The sequence below is a fragment of the Garra rufa genome, chromosome 15, assembly GCF_049309525.1.
Source record: "Garra rufa chromosome 15, GarRuf1.0, whole genome shotgun sequence".
NCBI classification, from domain to species: Eukaryota; Metazoa; Chordata; class Actinopteri; order Cypriniformes; family Cyprinidae; genus Garra; species Garra rufa.
Window position 1 is genome coordinate 4,920,625 of NC_133375.1, and position 13,324 is coordinate 4,933,948.

General features: G+C 35.9%; 2 protein-coding genes across 2 annotated transcripts in view; one reads left to right on the forward strand and one right to left on the reverse strand.

Moving 5' to 3' along the window:
- Window positions 1–6,335, forward strand: part of bin3 (bridging integrator 3) — a 100,807-nt gene extending 94,472 nt beyond the window's left edge. Inside the window, exon 9 of the mRNA XM_073819386.1 lies at window positions 5,069–6,335. Within this exon, the coding sequence (XP_073675487.1) occupies window positions 5,069–5,215 (147 nt within the window). The 3' untranslated portion in view covers window positions 5,216–6,335. The remainder of the gene's footprint in view (window positions 1–5,068) is intronic.
- Window positions 6,336–7,829: 1,494 nt separating this feature from the next.
- Window positions 7,830–13,324, reverse strand: part of acsl2 (acyl-CoA synthetase long chain family member 2) — a 38,723-nt gene continuing 33,228 nt past the window's right edge. Inside the window, exons 15-21 of the mRNA XM_073819557.1 lie at window positions 12,853–12,925; window positions 12,594–12,682; window positions 12,277–12,393; window positions 11,745–11,888; window positions 10,869–10,970; window positions 9,867–9,938; window positions 7,830–8,484 (exon numbers count right to left, since the gene is read on the reverse strand). Coding sequence (XP_073675658.1) covers window positions 8,344–8,484; window positions 9,867–9,938; window positions 10,869–10,970; window positions 11,745–11,888; window positions 12,277–12,393; window positions 12,594–12,682; window positions 12,853–12,925 — 738 coding nt within the window. The 3' untranslated portion in view covers window positions 7,830–8,343. The remainder of the gene's footprint in view (window positions 8,485–9,866; window positions 9,939–10,868; window positions 10,971–11,744; window positions 11,889–12,276; window positions 12,394–12,593; window positions 12,683–12,852; window positions 12,926–13,324) is intronic.

Sequence of the window (13,324 nt, forward strand, 5' to 3'; positions counted from 1 at the left end):
CAATCTATTCAAAAGAGATGTGCTTCATCACAATGTTTGGTGCCGCATTTATACATCTGCCCTATGAAAAACCCTAAAAAGTGTCTTTGCAATCCGTGGGTGTCTGAGCTCAGTGGCTCCTGAACAATGGAGTTGAGTTGCATTCATCAATCGAAATTCTGCTGCGAATCTCTAGCTAACGAGACCAAAGAGGAAATGGCTTTTCAGTTTGATCACCCCATGACCTTTGCCCACTCAGACTTTGCTTTTATGGCCTTTGATTTGAGTAATATTTATAGTGGTATTGCTAAATGAAATATCGCTATTATTATTGCTTGTAGTTAGGGTCAGCAATTTGAACAAATCCTTAAAGAGATAAAAATGTACTCACCCTCATGTCATTTCAAACTCATATTACTTACCTTCTTTTACGACTTCAGTATATCATTTGACTTAGTTTGTGTTTTGTCTGTCATTGTTTTGTTTTTTTTGTACTTTTTGTTTTTTGTTATTTTTTGTTTTTTCTGTTTAATGAAAGTAAATAGGGTTCAATATATTTGTTTTGCACTCCATTCCCCAATTATTTTTCGAACTTAGTCAAAATGTTTGTTTTTATTTGTCTTTTTTCTAATTTTTGTTTAGTTTTTATTTTGTGCTTTTGTTTTTAGCTTTTATTTTTGTCTCTAATGAAATATTTATGTTCAATATTTGTTTTGCACTCTGTTGCGCCTTTTGTTTTGTGAATTTAGTCAACATTTTTGTTTTTAGTTCTTTTTTTTTTAGTTTTGTTTCTATACTGAAAGTCAATAGGGTTCAATATTTATGTTTTGCACTTCTTGCCTTATGAACTTAGTCAAAATGTTTGTTTTTAGTTGTCTTTTTTGAATTTTTTTATTTTGTGTTTTTGTTTGTCTCTATAATGAAAGTCAATAGTTTTTTTTTCATTCCACCTTTTATTTTATGAGCACAACAAAAATCAAAAACAGATTCTGTAGTTCTGTAGTTTTGTTCTTTTGTTTTGTTTCTTTAATGAAAGTCAATAGGGTTCAATATTTATGTTTTGTACTCCATTGACCCTTGAATTTCATGAACAAAATTGTAGTTTTGTCTTTTTTTGTCATTTGTTTTTTTTTATGTTTTTTTTATTGTTTTGCTTAGTTTTTTGTCTCTATAATGAAAGCCAGTAAGGTTCAATATTTCTTTTTTATTTTTATTTATTTTTTTGTAGTTTTTGTTTTTTATTTTGTCTTTTTGTTTTTAGTTTTGTTTTTGTTTTGTCTATATAATGAAAGTCATTAGGGTTCAGTATTTGTTTTGCGCTCCATTGCACCTTTTATTTTATGAACTTAAGCTCAATTTTTTTGTTTGTAGTTGTGTCTTGTAAAAATTTTTTTAATTTTGTTTTTGTTTAGTTTTTGTCTTTATAATGACAGTCAGTGGGGTTCGACATTTATGTTTTGCACTCCATTGTGCCTTTTATTATTATAAACTATTTCAAAATTTTAGTTTTTAGTTGTTTTTTGTGTAATTCATTTTTTTTTGTCTCTAATGAAAATAATGAAAGTCAGAAGGCTTCAATATTTGTTTTGCACTCCATTGTGCCTTTTTTATTAACTTAATTTTAAACATTTAGTTTTTAGTTGTCTTTTTTGTCATTTGTTTATTGATGTTTTTTGTAGTCGTTTTTTTTTAGTGTTTTTCTTTTTAGTTTTGTTTTTGCTTTGTCTATATAATAAAAGTATTTGTTTTGCACTCCATTGCACCTTTTATTTTATGAACTAGGTCACAATTTTAGTTTTTAGTCGTCTCTTTTGTAATTATCTTTTTATGTTTTTAGTTTTGTCTCTATAATGAAAGTCAGTGGGATTCAATATTTATATTTTACACTCCATTGCGCCTTTTATTTTAAAAACTTTGTCAAAATTGTAGATCAAAGAGAATGGGGAAGTGTGTCCAAACTTTTGTCTGGTAGTGTATATATTGTAGTTTTGTTTTTTTGAATGAAAGTCAGAAGCTTTAATAGATGTTTTGCACTCCATTACGCCTTTTTATTTTTATTTTTTTACTTAATTTTAAAAATTTTGTATTTAGTTGTTGTTTTTTGATGCTTTTTTGTAGTTTTGTTTTTTATTTTGTGTTTTTGTCTGTATGATGAAAGTGAATAGGGTTCAATATTTAGATTTTGCACTCCAATGCCATTTACTGTATAAACTTCGAGTCAACTTTTTTTTTCCAAGTCATACGGGTTTGCACCAACGTGAGTAAATGATGACAAGAATTCAATTTTTTTTTTAACAGAACATATTAAAATTAGGTGACTTGGAGGTGGGCCAGTACGAAACCACCTAGCAACCATTCAGAACCACATCCAAAAAACCACTTTGAACACCTTAGCAGCCACATACTGAAGCTTCACCCATTTTCACTGGCAAACACCACTCATATTGTCTTGAGAACGTTTTAAGACTTTTCAGGCCGTAGCCGATGTGGATGTGTTTGCGAGCGCACATACAGTAAGCAGCTTGAATAAATGTGCCGTGTGTAGGTTTGAGAGCCGAGCAGCTGTATTTCCCAGCGCTTTCAATGGCGGCCCACTCCTCCTGGAGCCTTGTAATGTGATTAAAGGCTATTAATCATCAAAGCGTCTCTCGTGGGACCCCTGACTCACGGGCCGGGGGAAGAGCAGGGGCGGGACGTGTCAAGAAAGCTTTCAGCCGACACTCGCTCGCTCACACAACGATCGCAGAAGATCAGGGTCACCTGCTACCCACAGACCCACCAGCGTTATCTCTGTGCGCCGGAGCACAGGATGAGTTTTGGTTTTCCTGTGTGAGCGGGAGTGGAGAATATCCCTCAAGTTTTTTTTTTTTTTTTTTTTTTTGTAGCATAAAGTGATTGTGCAGTCATTTTCTATTTTAGTTTAGAAAGGGCTGTGTCCTGTCCTGAATGATCATATTTACATGATGAAGACCACAGCGGGGAATCTTGGGGGTTTTATTGAGTCCGAGTTTCCAACTCAAAGGCTGTGCCTATACAAGTAGGCGTGGCTTTGACTATTAGGGGCGTGTCCATTGTGAATCATGCCAGATGTTAGGAGGGTATTGAGCATATGCAACTGGATTTGTACACATTTTGTGATTAAAAAATGCCAGAAAATGCTATTAATTTAGCTAAATTATAAGATTATGATCGGATTGTACTACAAAACTACTTTTCCCATCATTCCCTGATAGTAAAATACATAAATGACCCACAAAACAAGTCCATGTTTAATTTCATTCCTGTTTAAAAGCTGGGATTTAGCGGTCATTTTCTATTTTAGTTTAGAAAGGGTTGTGTCCTGTTCTGTCCTGTCCTGAATGGTCATATTACATGATGAAGACCACAGCGGGGAATCTTAGGGATTTTATTGAGTCCAAAGGGTGTGTCAATACAAAGAGGCGTGGCTTTGACTATTAGGGGCGTGTCCATTATGAATCATGCCAGATGTGAGGGTGTTGATCATGTACGGCTCCATTTGTGCACATTTTGCGATAAAGAATTCCAGAAAATGCCAATAATTGAGCTAATTAATAAGATTATGATTGGATTGTACTACAAAACTACTTTTCCCATCATTCCCTGAATGCAGAATTTTTTTTCCAAGCTCATTTTACCAATTCCGAACCACATCAATGTTAATAACTCCTACTGATTTTGTATTTAATCATTTGTAAGTGATTTGTAATTGTCCATGAAGGCTGGAAATGAAAAACTTCTTATATTCAGGTGTGCAGAATTATTAGGCATATTTTCTTTTACAGATAAAAGAGCTAAAAAGAGAGATTTAAATCAGACTAAAAGTCAAAAACTGTTAAGTGCCCATAAGAATGCAATACTAGAACTTGCAAAGTTAAGGCATGACCATTGGACAGCGAAATGCTCATTAGGTCAGCATGGTCAGAAAAAACTGGCGGAAAAGCAAAGACACGTTAACCGCAAAAGGTGAAGAATTCGGTGTGAAACCATCAGGAACCATTTAGTCTCCAGCGCCACCATTTTCCAGAAATGCAACCTACCTAAAGTCTCCAGAAGTGCAATGTGTCAGGTTCTCAGAGACTTTGCTTGGGTAAAAAAATGACTCTCGCTTATGACCAACATTCTGAAGTGTTGTGAAATACATGAAGACTTGTGTTTTATAGGCTTTATGCACAGGTAAGTTAAGAGTGACTCTTGAAGGACCAGCATCACATCCTCTTGTACCACTGTCTGAAGAATTAATCTTCCAGAATCTGGCAGTAAGTTTTGGGACTTCAGTTTTAGTCTTTTATCCTGAAAAGTCTGTCTTGCAGAGATGGACTAAAAATGAACTCCCAAAACTTACCGTCAGATTCTGGAAGATACATTTTTCAGACAGTGGTACAAGAAGATGTGATGCTGGTCCTTCAAGAGTCACTCTCAACTTATCTGTCTATAAAGCCTACAAGAAACAGGCTTCATGTATTTCATAACACTTCAGAATGATATTCTTATTAATTGCTGGTAATTTTTTAGGATTTTCACCCAAGCAAAGTCTCTGAGAACCTGACACATTGCACTTCTGGAGACTCCAGGTAGGTTGCATTTCTGGAAAATGCTGGCACTGGAGACTAAATGGTTCCTGATGGTTTCACACCTAATTCTTCACCTTAATTCCCGATTCTTTTGCAGTTAACGTGTCTTTTTTTTCTCCGCCTGTTTTTTCTGACCATGCTGACCCAATGAGCATTTCACTGTCCAATGGTCATGCCTTAACTTTGCAAACTCTATTACTGCATACTTCTCATGGGCATTTTATAATTTTGAGTTAAATCTCTTCTTTGGCTCATTTTATCTGTAAAAGAAAACATGCCTAATTATTATGCATACCTGAAATATAAGTTTTCACTTCCAGCCTTCATGGACAATTATATATTACTTATAAATGATTGAATACAAAATCAATAGTGGTTATTAATATTAATGTGGTTTGGAATTGGTCAAATGTGCTTGGAAAATTGTGAAAACAACAACAAAAAAGTCCATTTTTTATTTTAATTCTGGAAATGTATGTTTTTGACATTTCTCTCAGGTGGCCTATTTTACTGAGATGCACAAGATCTTCACTGAATTGACGGATCAGATCGATCAGGGCGGTTTGACAGATGAACAAAGAAAGCAAGAGAACGAGGCCAAACTGAACGAGTTGCGCGCATTGTCCATCGTGGCCGATGACTGAGACCGAAAACATCCTGTTACCCACGTCTTACGCTGATGTTTTTATGACGTCAGGTCAACATTTATTTATTTTTCCTTTTTTGTTTGTTCTTTTTTTTTTTGTCTCTGGTGTAGTCTTGTTTTGAATATCTGACAGATGAAGCCATCGGAAAACACTAATGAAACAACTTTTTAACAGTCTTTAAATTGTTCATATTCTGATTTAAGCATTCTTTTTGTTGTTCAAACTTCCTAAATGTTTAATTTTTCTTACTGACCAGCAGTTGAATTTCTAACTTGTTTAAAGCTTTCCCATTCACCAGAGGCCAAATTAAAATGTAAAATGAAGATATGCTAAAGCTTAGTTTCCTATACATTATGAACATTTTGTCGTCTGTAGAGTTCAAACACTACAATGGTATGTTCCTCAGATTTTTTAAAAGCATTTTTAAAAAGTGTAACACTGGAATAGTGTAGAAAATTGTTGATGATTGATATCTTGGAAAAATGTTACAGTGTGATTGTCAGTGAACAGCGCTGAACTACATGCTTGAAATGATACTCTGCCTCCCTCTACTGACACATGTGAAACATTTTTCTTCTTTGGTTTTTGTATCCGAGTTGTGTTTGTGCTCATTGTGTTTTGAAATGAAGGAAAGACCAGTTTAATTATATTTAACAGTTGTCTTACAGCCATAATACATGAAGGCCAATCATTTAAGCCACACATTTTTATCTCATCTCAAGTTACTGACAATCACTATACAGTGAAGTTTTTTAACTGGAAGAGCCTTGATTGTATGAACAGAAGGTTATGGGTTCAGTTTGATATTAATATTTAAATCAAAATAAATGTAATGTGCCTTTACAGTAGGCTTTGTCGTGGGTTTGATGTAAAGTCCTTTTGAATAAAGCATCTACCAAGCAACTTAATGTAAGAATTACACTGTTTTTACATTCCTGCTTTGCTTTTAAAAGAAACAAATGTTTGACTTCTGCCATTTTTTTCTGAGACGCTGGACCACACATTGTGTGTGTTATTTGTCTTTTTGTTACTTAATTTGAAGTGTTTTCCTTTAAACAAATTGTGTTTGCTGTTTAATTGTCATCCATTCTTACAGTAAATTGGTTGTGGACGTCCACTGTTTGTCTGAAAATTACTCATTTTGTTTTAAAGGTGACATGTGACCCTAGACCACAAAACCAGTGACAAAGGGTCATGTTTTTTTGTTTGATGTATGGTTTGTTAGGATAGGACAATTTGGCTGAGATGCAACTATTTGAAAATCTGGAATGTGAGGGTGCAAAAAAAGCTATATAGTGAGAAAATCACCTTTTAAGTTGTCCAAATGAAGTTCTTAGCAATGCACATTACTAATCAAAATTATTTTGATAATTTTCAAGATAATTTTTACATGTTTTTTTTTTTTTTTTGCTTATTGCTACAAATATACCCATTCTACTTATAACTGTTTTGTGGTCCAGGGCCACATATCGTGAAAAAGGACAACTCAGCAACTGGTTTTGGTTAGCCTTTTTCTGCAAGCATGTGAAAAAGTGTGTCAGATTTCGCTCCCCTTGTGACATGATGGCTTTTCCCAGTTGTTTACTACATCGGTGTTTTGGTATCACATTAAAAAAGCAAAAAAAAAAGCCGAATGTATGAGAATAAAGTTGATATTTTGAGAATGTTGAAATTATGAGATAAAGAATAAAGTTGAAATGTTTTGAGAATAAAGGCAAAATTATGAGGATAGAGTCAAAATATTTCCAGAATGAAGTCAAAATGTTTCCAGAATAAGGCGAAATATTTTTAGAATAAAGTCGAAAGGTTTCGAGAATAAAGGCAAAATATTTATAGAATAAACTCAAAATGTTTCTAAAAAAATGAAGTCTAAATGTTGAGAATAAAGTCGAAATGTTTCAAGAATAAAGTCAAAATATAGAATAAAGTCGAAATGTTTCGAGAAAAGGCAAAATTATGAGAATAAAACTGAAATTTCATGAATGAAGTTGAAATTATTCTAGAAATATTTTGACTTTTTCCTCAAAGTCTAAATATGTTTAGAATCAAGTCGAAATTATGAGTCTCAAATGTTTTGAGAATAAAGTCGAAATTATGAGAATGTCAAAATATTCCTAGAATAAATTCTAAACAGAATGAAGTCTAAATGTTTTAAGAAAAATGTAGAAATTTTGAGAATAAAGTCAAAATATTTATAGAATAAAATCAAATGTTTCGAGAATAATTGCATTTAAAGAGGCATGCACGAAAACAGCATGTTTCTGCTTTTTTTCAAAATGATATAATAAATGATCTGTGGGGTATTTTGAGCTGAAACTTCACAGACAACTTCCTGGGGACATCTGAGACTCGTAAAAAGGGGCATAATATGTTTTCTTTTCAATTAACCCATTTATCTTATCACTCTTATTCATGCAAAATAGTAGCAGTACACTCATTGCAGTCTGGGAAGTATTGTGATACTTGGGAATGAACCAGTAAAGTATTTCTGTAATTAACAGATCAACATCCTAATGCCTTTCACCAAAGTACAAAGTTTCTCAAATGAAATCCCTATAAACCAATCAGATCTGCGGTTCAAACAACAGCTGTGATTGGTATGAAAATGAAAAACTGTAATGGGACATTGTCTTTATTCTTCTGTCGATAAAATGAAGTAAAATACAGTACATCTCTATCAGCTGCAATTAGTCAAACATGTACAGTTGAAAACACTCATTTACAGACTGCTGAACGCAGTCGCTTCATCTGTCGACAACACATGAAACGAAGCTTTACAATTCATACAGATTGTTCTTCAGAGGTGCAACTCTCATAATTACAAAACTGTCAAACATCTATAAAAAAACGAAGTTCATCTGTTCCCGAATCTTGGGAAATGCAGCTGAAAATTTCTGATCTGTGCATTAGAATGGAGAACATCTGCGTTGAGCTTATATGACCACAGCGGTCTAAAATGACCTAAAATGCAACCTAGATCACTACATGAGAAACTTCTGTCTTTAGGACGATTTAGCATAAATTATGGAGAACAGTTTCCTGTCAGTAGCATCCGTCTTGTTAAGTTAGTTCAAATGTATTAGACAAAATCGCTTGGTAAATGTGATGTGGAGAGCGTGTGAGGTCTAAATGGATGATTTACTGTACATCTGTGCGATCTGCTCACTGAAGACTCGCCGGAGATCCACACGCCTGCTCTTCAGGGTCGGCGTGAGGAGGCCGTTTGACACGCTAAACATTTCAGGGTGCAAATATAAGTCTTTCACCTGGGAAAGAGAGAGGAAACAGCTGAAAGGGAAGCTCTGCTCTGATACACACATCAGCAAAATTGATTAAACTATCTAGATTTATACAGTATATAGTAGTCTATATTTAAAGTGGATCAAAACCTTTCATCAAAGTTGTCGTAAAACAATACTCATTCTTGTCTTAGGACAACCTTGATGAACCTTTTTCACTTCGAATGTTGACTACTGTATGTGTGACCCCTGGACCACAAACCCAGTCAGAAGTAGCACAGGTATATTTGTAGCAACTGCCAAAAATGCACTGTATGGGTCAAAATGATCAATTCTGCTTTTATGACAGGAATCATTAAGATATTAGGTAACGATAAAGTTCCATGAAGGTATTTCGTAAATTTCCTACCAACGTAATTTTTGATTAGTAATATGCATTGCTAGGAACTTCATTTGGACAACTTTAAAGGCAATTTTCTCAGTATTTAGATTTTGTTTGCACCCTCAGATTCCAGATTTTCTAATAGTTGTATCTCGGCCAAATATTGTCCTATTCTAACAAACCATACATCAATGGAAAGCTAATTTCTGAATTATCTGGTTTTGTGGTCCAGGGTCACATGTGAAACGGTGGTTTTTAACCTTGGGCCTCAACTCCAAGGCCTTTAACTGTCCAATATTCAAAGGTTCCATGACTTGTCCTTAACAGTGGTGTAAATTCATACAAAAATAATTTATATACGTTTTCTTTACTTTTTACTTTTTCCCCTCACAAAAATCCAGTAATAATTGGCAGACCCCTTGCTGAAGACCCCTGGTTAACATGAAACCAGCTCCACCCACAGGAATTACATTGTCAATGCATAACAAAAAAACAAAAAAATCATCTCCGGAGCCATGCGAGGCACTTTTTTTTTTATTATGGATCAACGCCCTGCGACACCCCAGAAGCGGCTGTCCATGCTACATCACTAAAGTTAGGCGAATCCCCCACCTCGTCCCTCCCCACCCACCAACGATTTGAATTTCCGTAGGTGGGATTTATTTGAATGATATTCTAATGGACCGCATTGTGACTTCATAGCATCCAAAAAACAAACGCTGTAATCTAAAGGAGCCGTTCATTGTAGTTCTTGAAAAGGGATTTTTAATTTTTTTTTTAAATATTCCCTTTGGAGTGCACTTTGACATTTGTAACTTTGTAGATGTTTTTATGTCCAAACATACACACCATACACTTTAACAAAAATACAAGCTGCCCAACCCTGCTGAACACTAGGCTGCTTGACTTTGTAAATGTACTTCCATACTGTAAATCTTTAAAAACTGAGGGATGAATCATATTTATTGTGTGATAAATTTATAGCATGCATCAGTTAAGCTGTAAATGACCCAGAATGCTTCTCTACCTGCTCAAATGACTTTAGTCCTGCCTCCTTCCCCACTGCTGTCATGTCCTCCAGCACAGCTTTCTTCACATCCTGCCATTCAAGCGGGATAAAAAGAAAAGTCATTTTAATGATGCATGAGCTTGTCATTCAGTCTGAAAGGAATAGTTCACCAAAAATGAAAATATGCTGAAAATGTACTCCCCTTCCGGCCATTCAAGATGGCTTTATTTCTTTACGGGAACAGATTTGGAGAAATGTAGCATTTCATCACTCACCAACAGATCCTCTGCAGTGAATGGGTGCTGTCAGAACGAGAGTCCAAACAGCTGGTAAAAACAATATAGTATTCCACACCACTCCAGTCCATCAATTAACATCTTGAGAGGTGAAAAGATGCATGTATGTTCAAAACAAATCCATCATTAAGACATTTTTAACTTTAAACCATTGTTTCTGCCTAAAATACCATTACTATGATGTCCATAATCCGTAATAGTCCTTCCTCCAGTGAAAAAGTCTATCCTCTGTTGTCATGTCACATCAAAATCCACCCACATATTTGGTTAGGAACTGTTTTGGCCCGATTTTCTTGTAAAGGGTGCTTGATCTTGGCATATTTCTCTCTCACCCGATTCAGACAAGACAACAATTTCCATGGAGAAAGCAATATAGCAAAGCTACGACTGGTCCGGAAGCAACGGTTTGAAGTTAAAAACATCATAATGATGGACTTGTTTCTTGCAAACATGCAGCTTTTGGTTTCACAAGATGTTAATTGATTGGACTTTTGGACTATTGTGATGTTTTTATCAGCTGGTTGGACTCTCATTCTGATAGCGCCAATTCACTGCAGAAGATCCATTGGTGAGCAAGTGATGTAATGCTCCATTTCTCCAAATCTGTTCTGATAAAGAAACAAACTCATCTACATCTTGGATGGCCTGAGTGTGAGAACAGCTTCAGCAAATTTTCAGGTGGGACATGTGTGTATTGTGTATTGTGTATTGCATTAAAGCTCACAGGATTTTGACAAAGCTCTTCATATGATCCGACTATCCCTCTTTCTTTGGCCCAGTCGACAAACACCTCCGGGTCTGGAACTACAACTCCTATCAGAAAAGACTAAACACGCAGAGAAACACAAGGACTGCTGTAAGTTTCATTGCATTAAAAACAGAAGGTTGCCATTTAAGCCTGATGTCCAAAACTGCTGTGCTTAATGGATTAGTTCAGTTTCAGAACAAAAATTTCCAGATAATGTACTCACCCCCTTGTCATCTGAGATGTTCATGTCTTCCTTTCTTCAGCCATAAAGAAATTGTTTTTTGAGGGAAACATTTCAGGATTTCTCTTGGATAAGTATGGTGCCCCCAAGTTTGAACATCCAAAATGCAGTTTAAATGCAGCTTCAAAGGGCTCTAAACGATCCCAGTCGAGGAAGAAGGGTCTTATCTAGCGAAATGGTCGGTTATTTTCTAAACAAACTGACAATTTATATACTTTTTAACCTCAAATGCAAAGTTGGGGAAGAAAACGAGATGGGAGTTTTTTGGGACAAGACCAGACAAGCATTTGAGGTTAAAAAGTACAGAAATTGTCAATTTGTTTAAAAAATAACTGATCGTTTTGCTCGATAAGACCCTTCTTTCTCAGCTGGGATCATTTAGAGCCCTTTGAAGCTGCATTTAAACTGCATTTTGGAAGTTCAAACTCAAGGGCACCACAGAAGTCCATTATATGGAGAGAAATCCTGAATGCTGATGTTATCCTCAAAACACTATTTCTTATTGACTGAAGAAAGAAAGTCATGAACATCTTGGATGACAAGGGGGTGAGTACATTATCTGCAAATTTTTGTTCTGAAAGTTAACTAATCCTTTAATTGTGAACACCTACTTGTAGACTATCTCCATAAACAAAGGCCTGCAGAACAGAAACACAGCGAGTGTAGACGTTCTCGATCTTCTCTGGAGCGATGTACTCGCCCTGGGAAAGCTTAAAGATGTGCTTCTTCCTGTCTACAATGCGCAAAGTCCCGTTCTGAAAGACAGCAAACATTCCCACAAGGCCTTAGTCAGAAAGTCTTACAGAGATAGACAGATCATAAATAAAATTTCTGTCATTATTAACTCCAAAGTTGTTCCAAACCTGTATGAGTGTATCTATTGTCTAACACAAAAGAAGACCTTTTAAAGAATGATGGTAACCAAACAGTTGCTTCCGTAGTATTTTTTCCATGCTATTGAAGTCAATGGCTAGCATCAACTGTTTGTTACCAACATTTTTCAAAATGTCGTCTTCTGTGTTCAACAGAAGAAAGAAACTCATGCAGGTTTGGAACAACTTCAGAGAACAGAATTTTCGTTTTTTGGGATAATGTGAAAAGCGAGATGGGTGAAAGTGATGTGAAGCAGCTGAAGGGTCTCACCGGCAGCCACTGTCCCACGTCTCCAGTATGAAGCCAGCCGTCAGCATCCAGAGCCTCTCCAGTCCTCTCCTTATCCTTTAGATACCCTCGGAAGACGCTGTGACCCCGGATACAGATCTGACAGGTATAACACCATAGAGAAGTTTATTCATTTTAGCTCATTGATTTGTCCAAAATGTTCCCAAAAACCCTCACATGGTGTTACAGGTGACTTTCCACAGTTGTTTGTAAATAAGACCCAAAATTCCTCCTAGTTGCAATAAACGTATACACATTTGGTTGGTGGGGTAGTTTTCCGCAGTGATCTGAATACTGACCTCTCCTTCTCCATTCTTGGAGTAGTAGTTCATGTCAGGGATGTCGGTTAACTTCACCATAGCGCAGGGTAAAGGGGCTCCAACGTGACCTGAAACATACCAGACTGCTGTAAGACCAGGACAAACACAGCTAACATGGTTCAGTAGCTGAACCACAGGTGAACACTAATATTTCGGATTTACATTTCAATAAGCAAAACTAGCACATAGTATGGTATTCATGACTAAAGGAAGCCTATAAAGACACATGAACACAAACCTGCACTCCAGTCACCAGGCATAGAAAAGGTACATCCAGCAGTGCACTCTGTCTGTCCATAACCCTCAAATATCTGAAACCATAGTGAACAAAGCCTGTCAATATCACAGTCACTACTGATGAACTGTCAATACGTACACCTCACTCAAACTGTGCCATTCTAGTGTTATTTGCATACAATGATATTATTTAAGATTTGTGTTATAACACATAGCACTTAAACCCTATTATAATAAAGTTAGAATGGTAACGGATCAGCAATCTCCACGTAAAACTGATCGTGCAGACCAAACCGTAAGTCATAGAGACTTGAAACTTGGAGGGATGGTAGTACTCACACTGCCGACAACGTCACCAAGGCTCGGCCCAATCGACCTGATGGGGGCGCTACAACGATCAAAAGTATGAAATTGCTCATAACTCATAACAGTCAGTTGCAGGCCTAAGCGTCTTATTTAGTTGGAATTCTTGG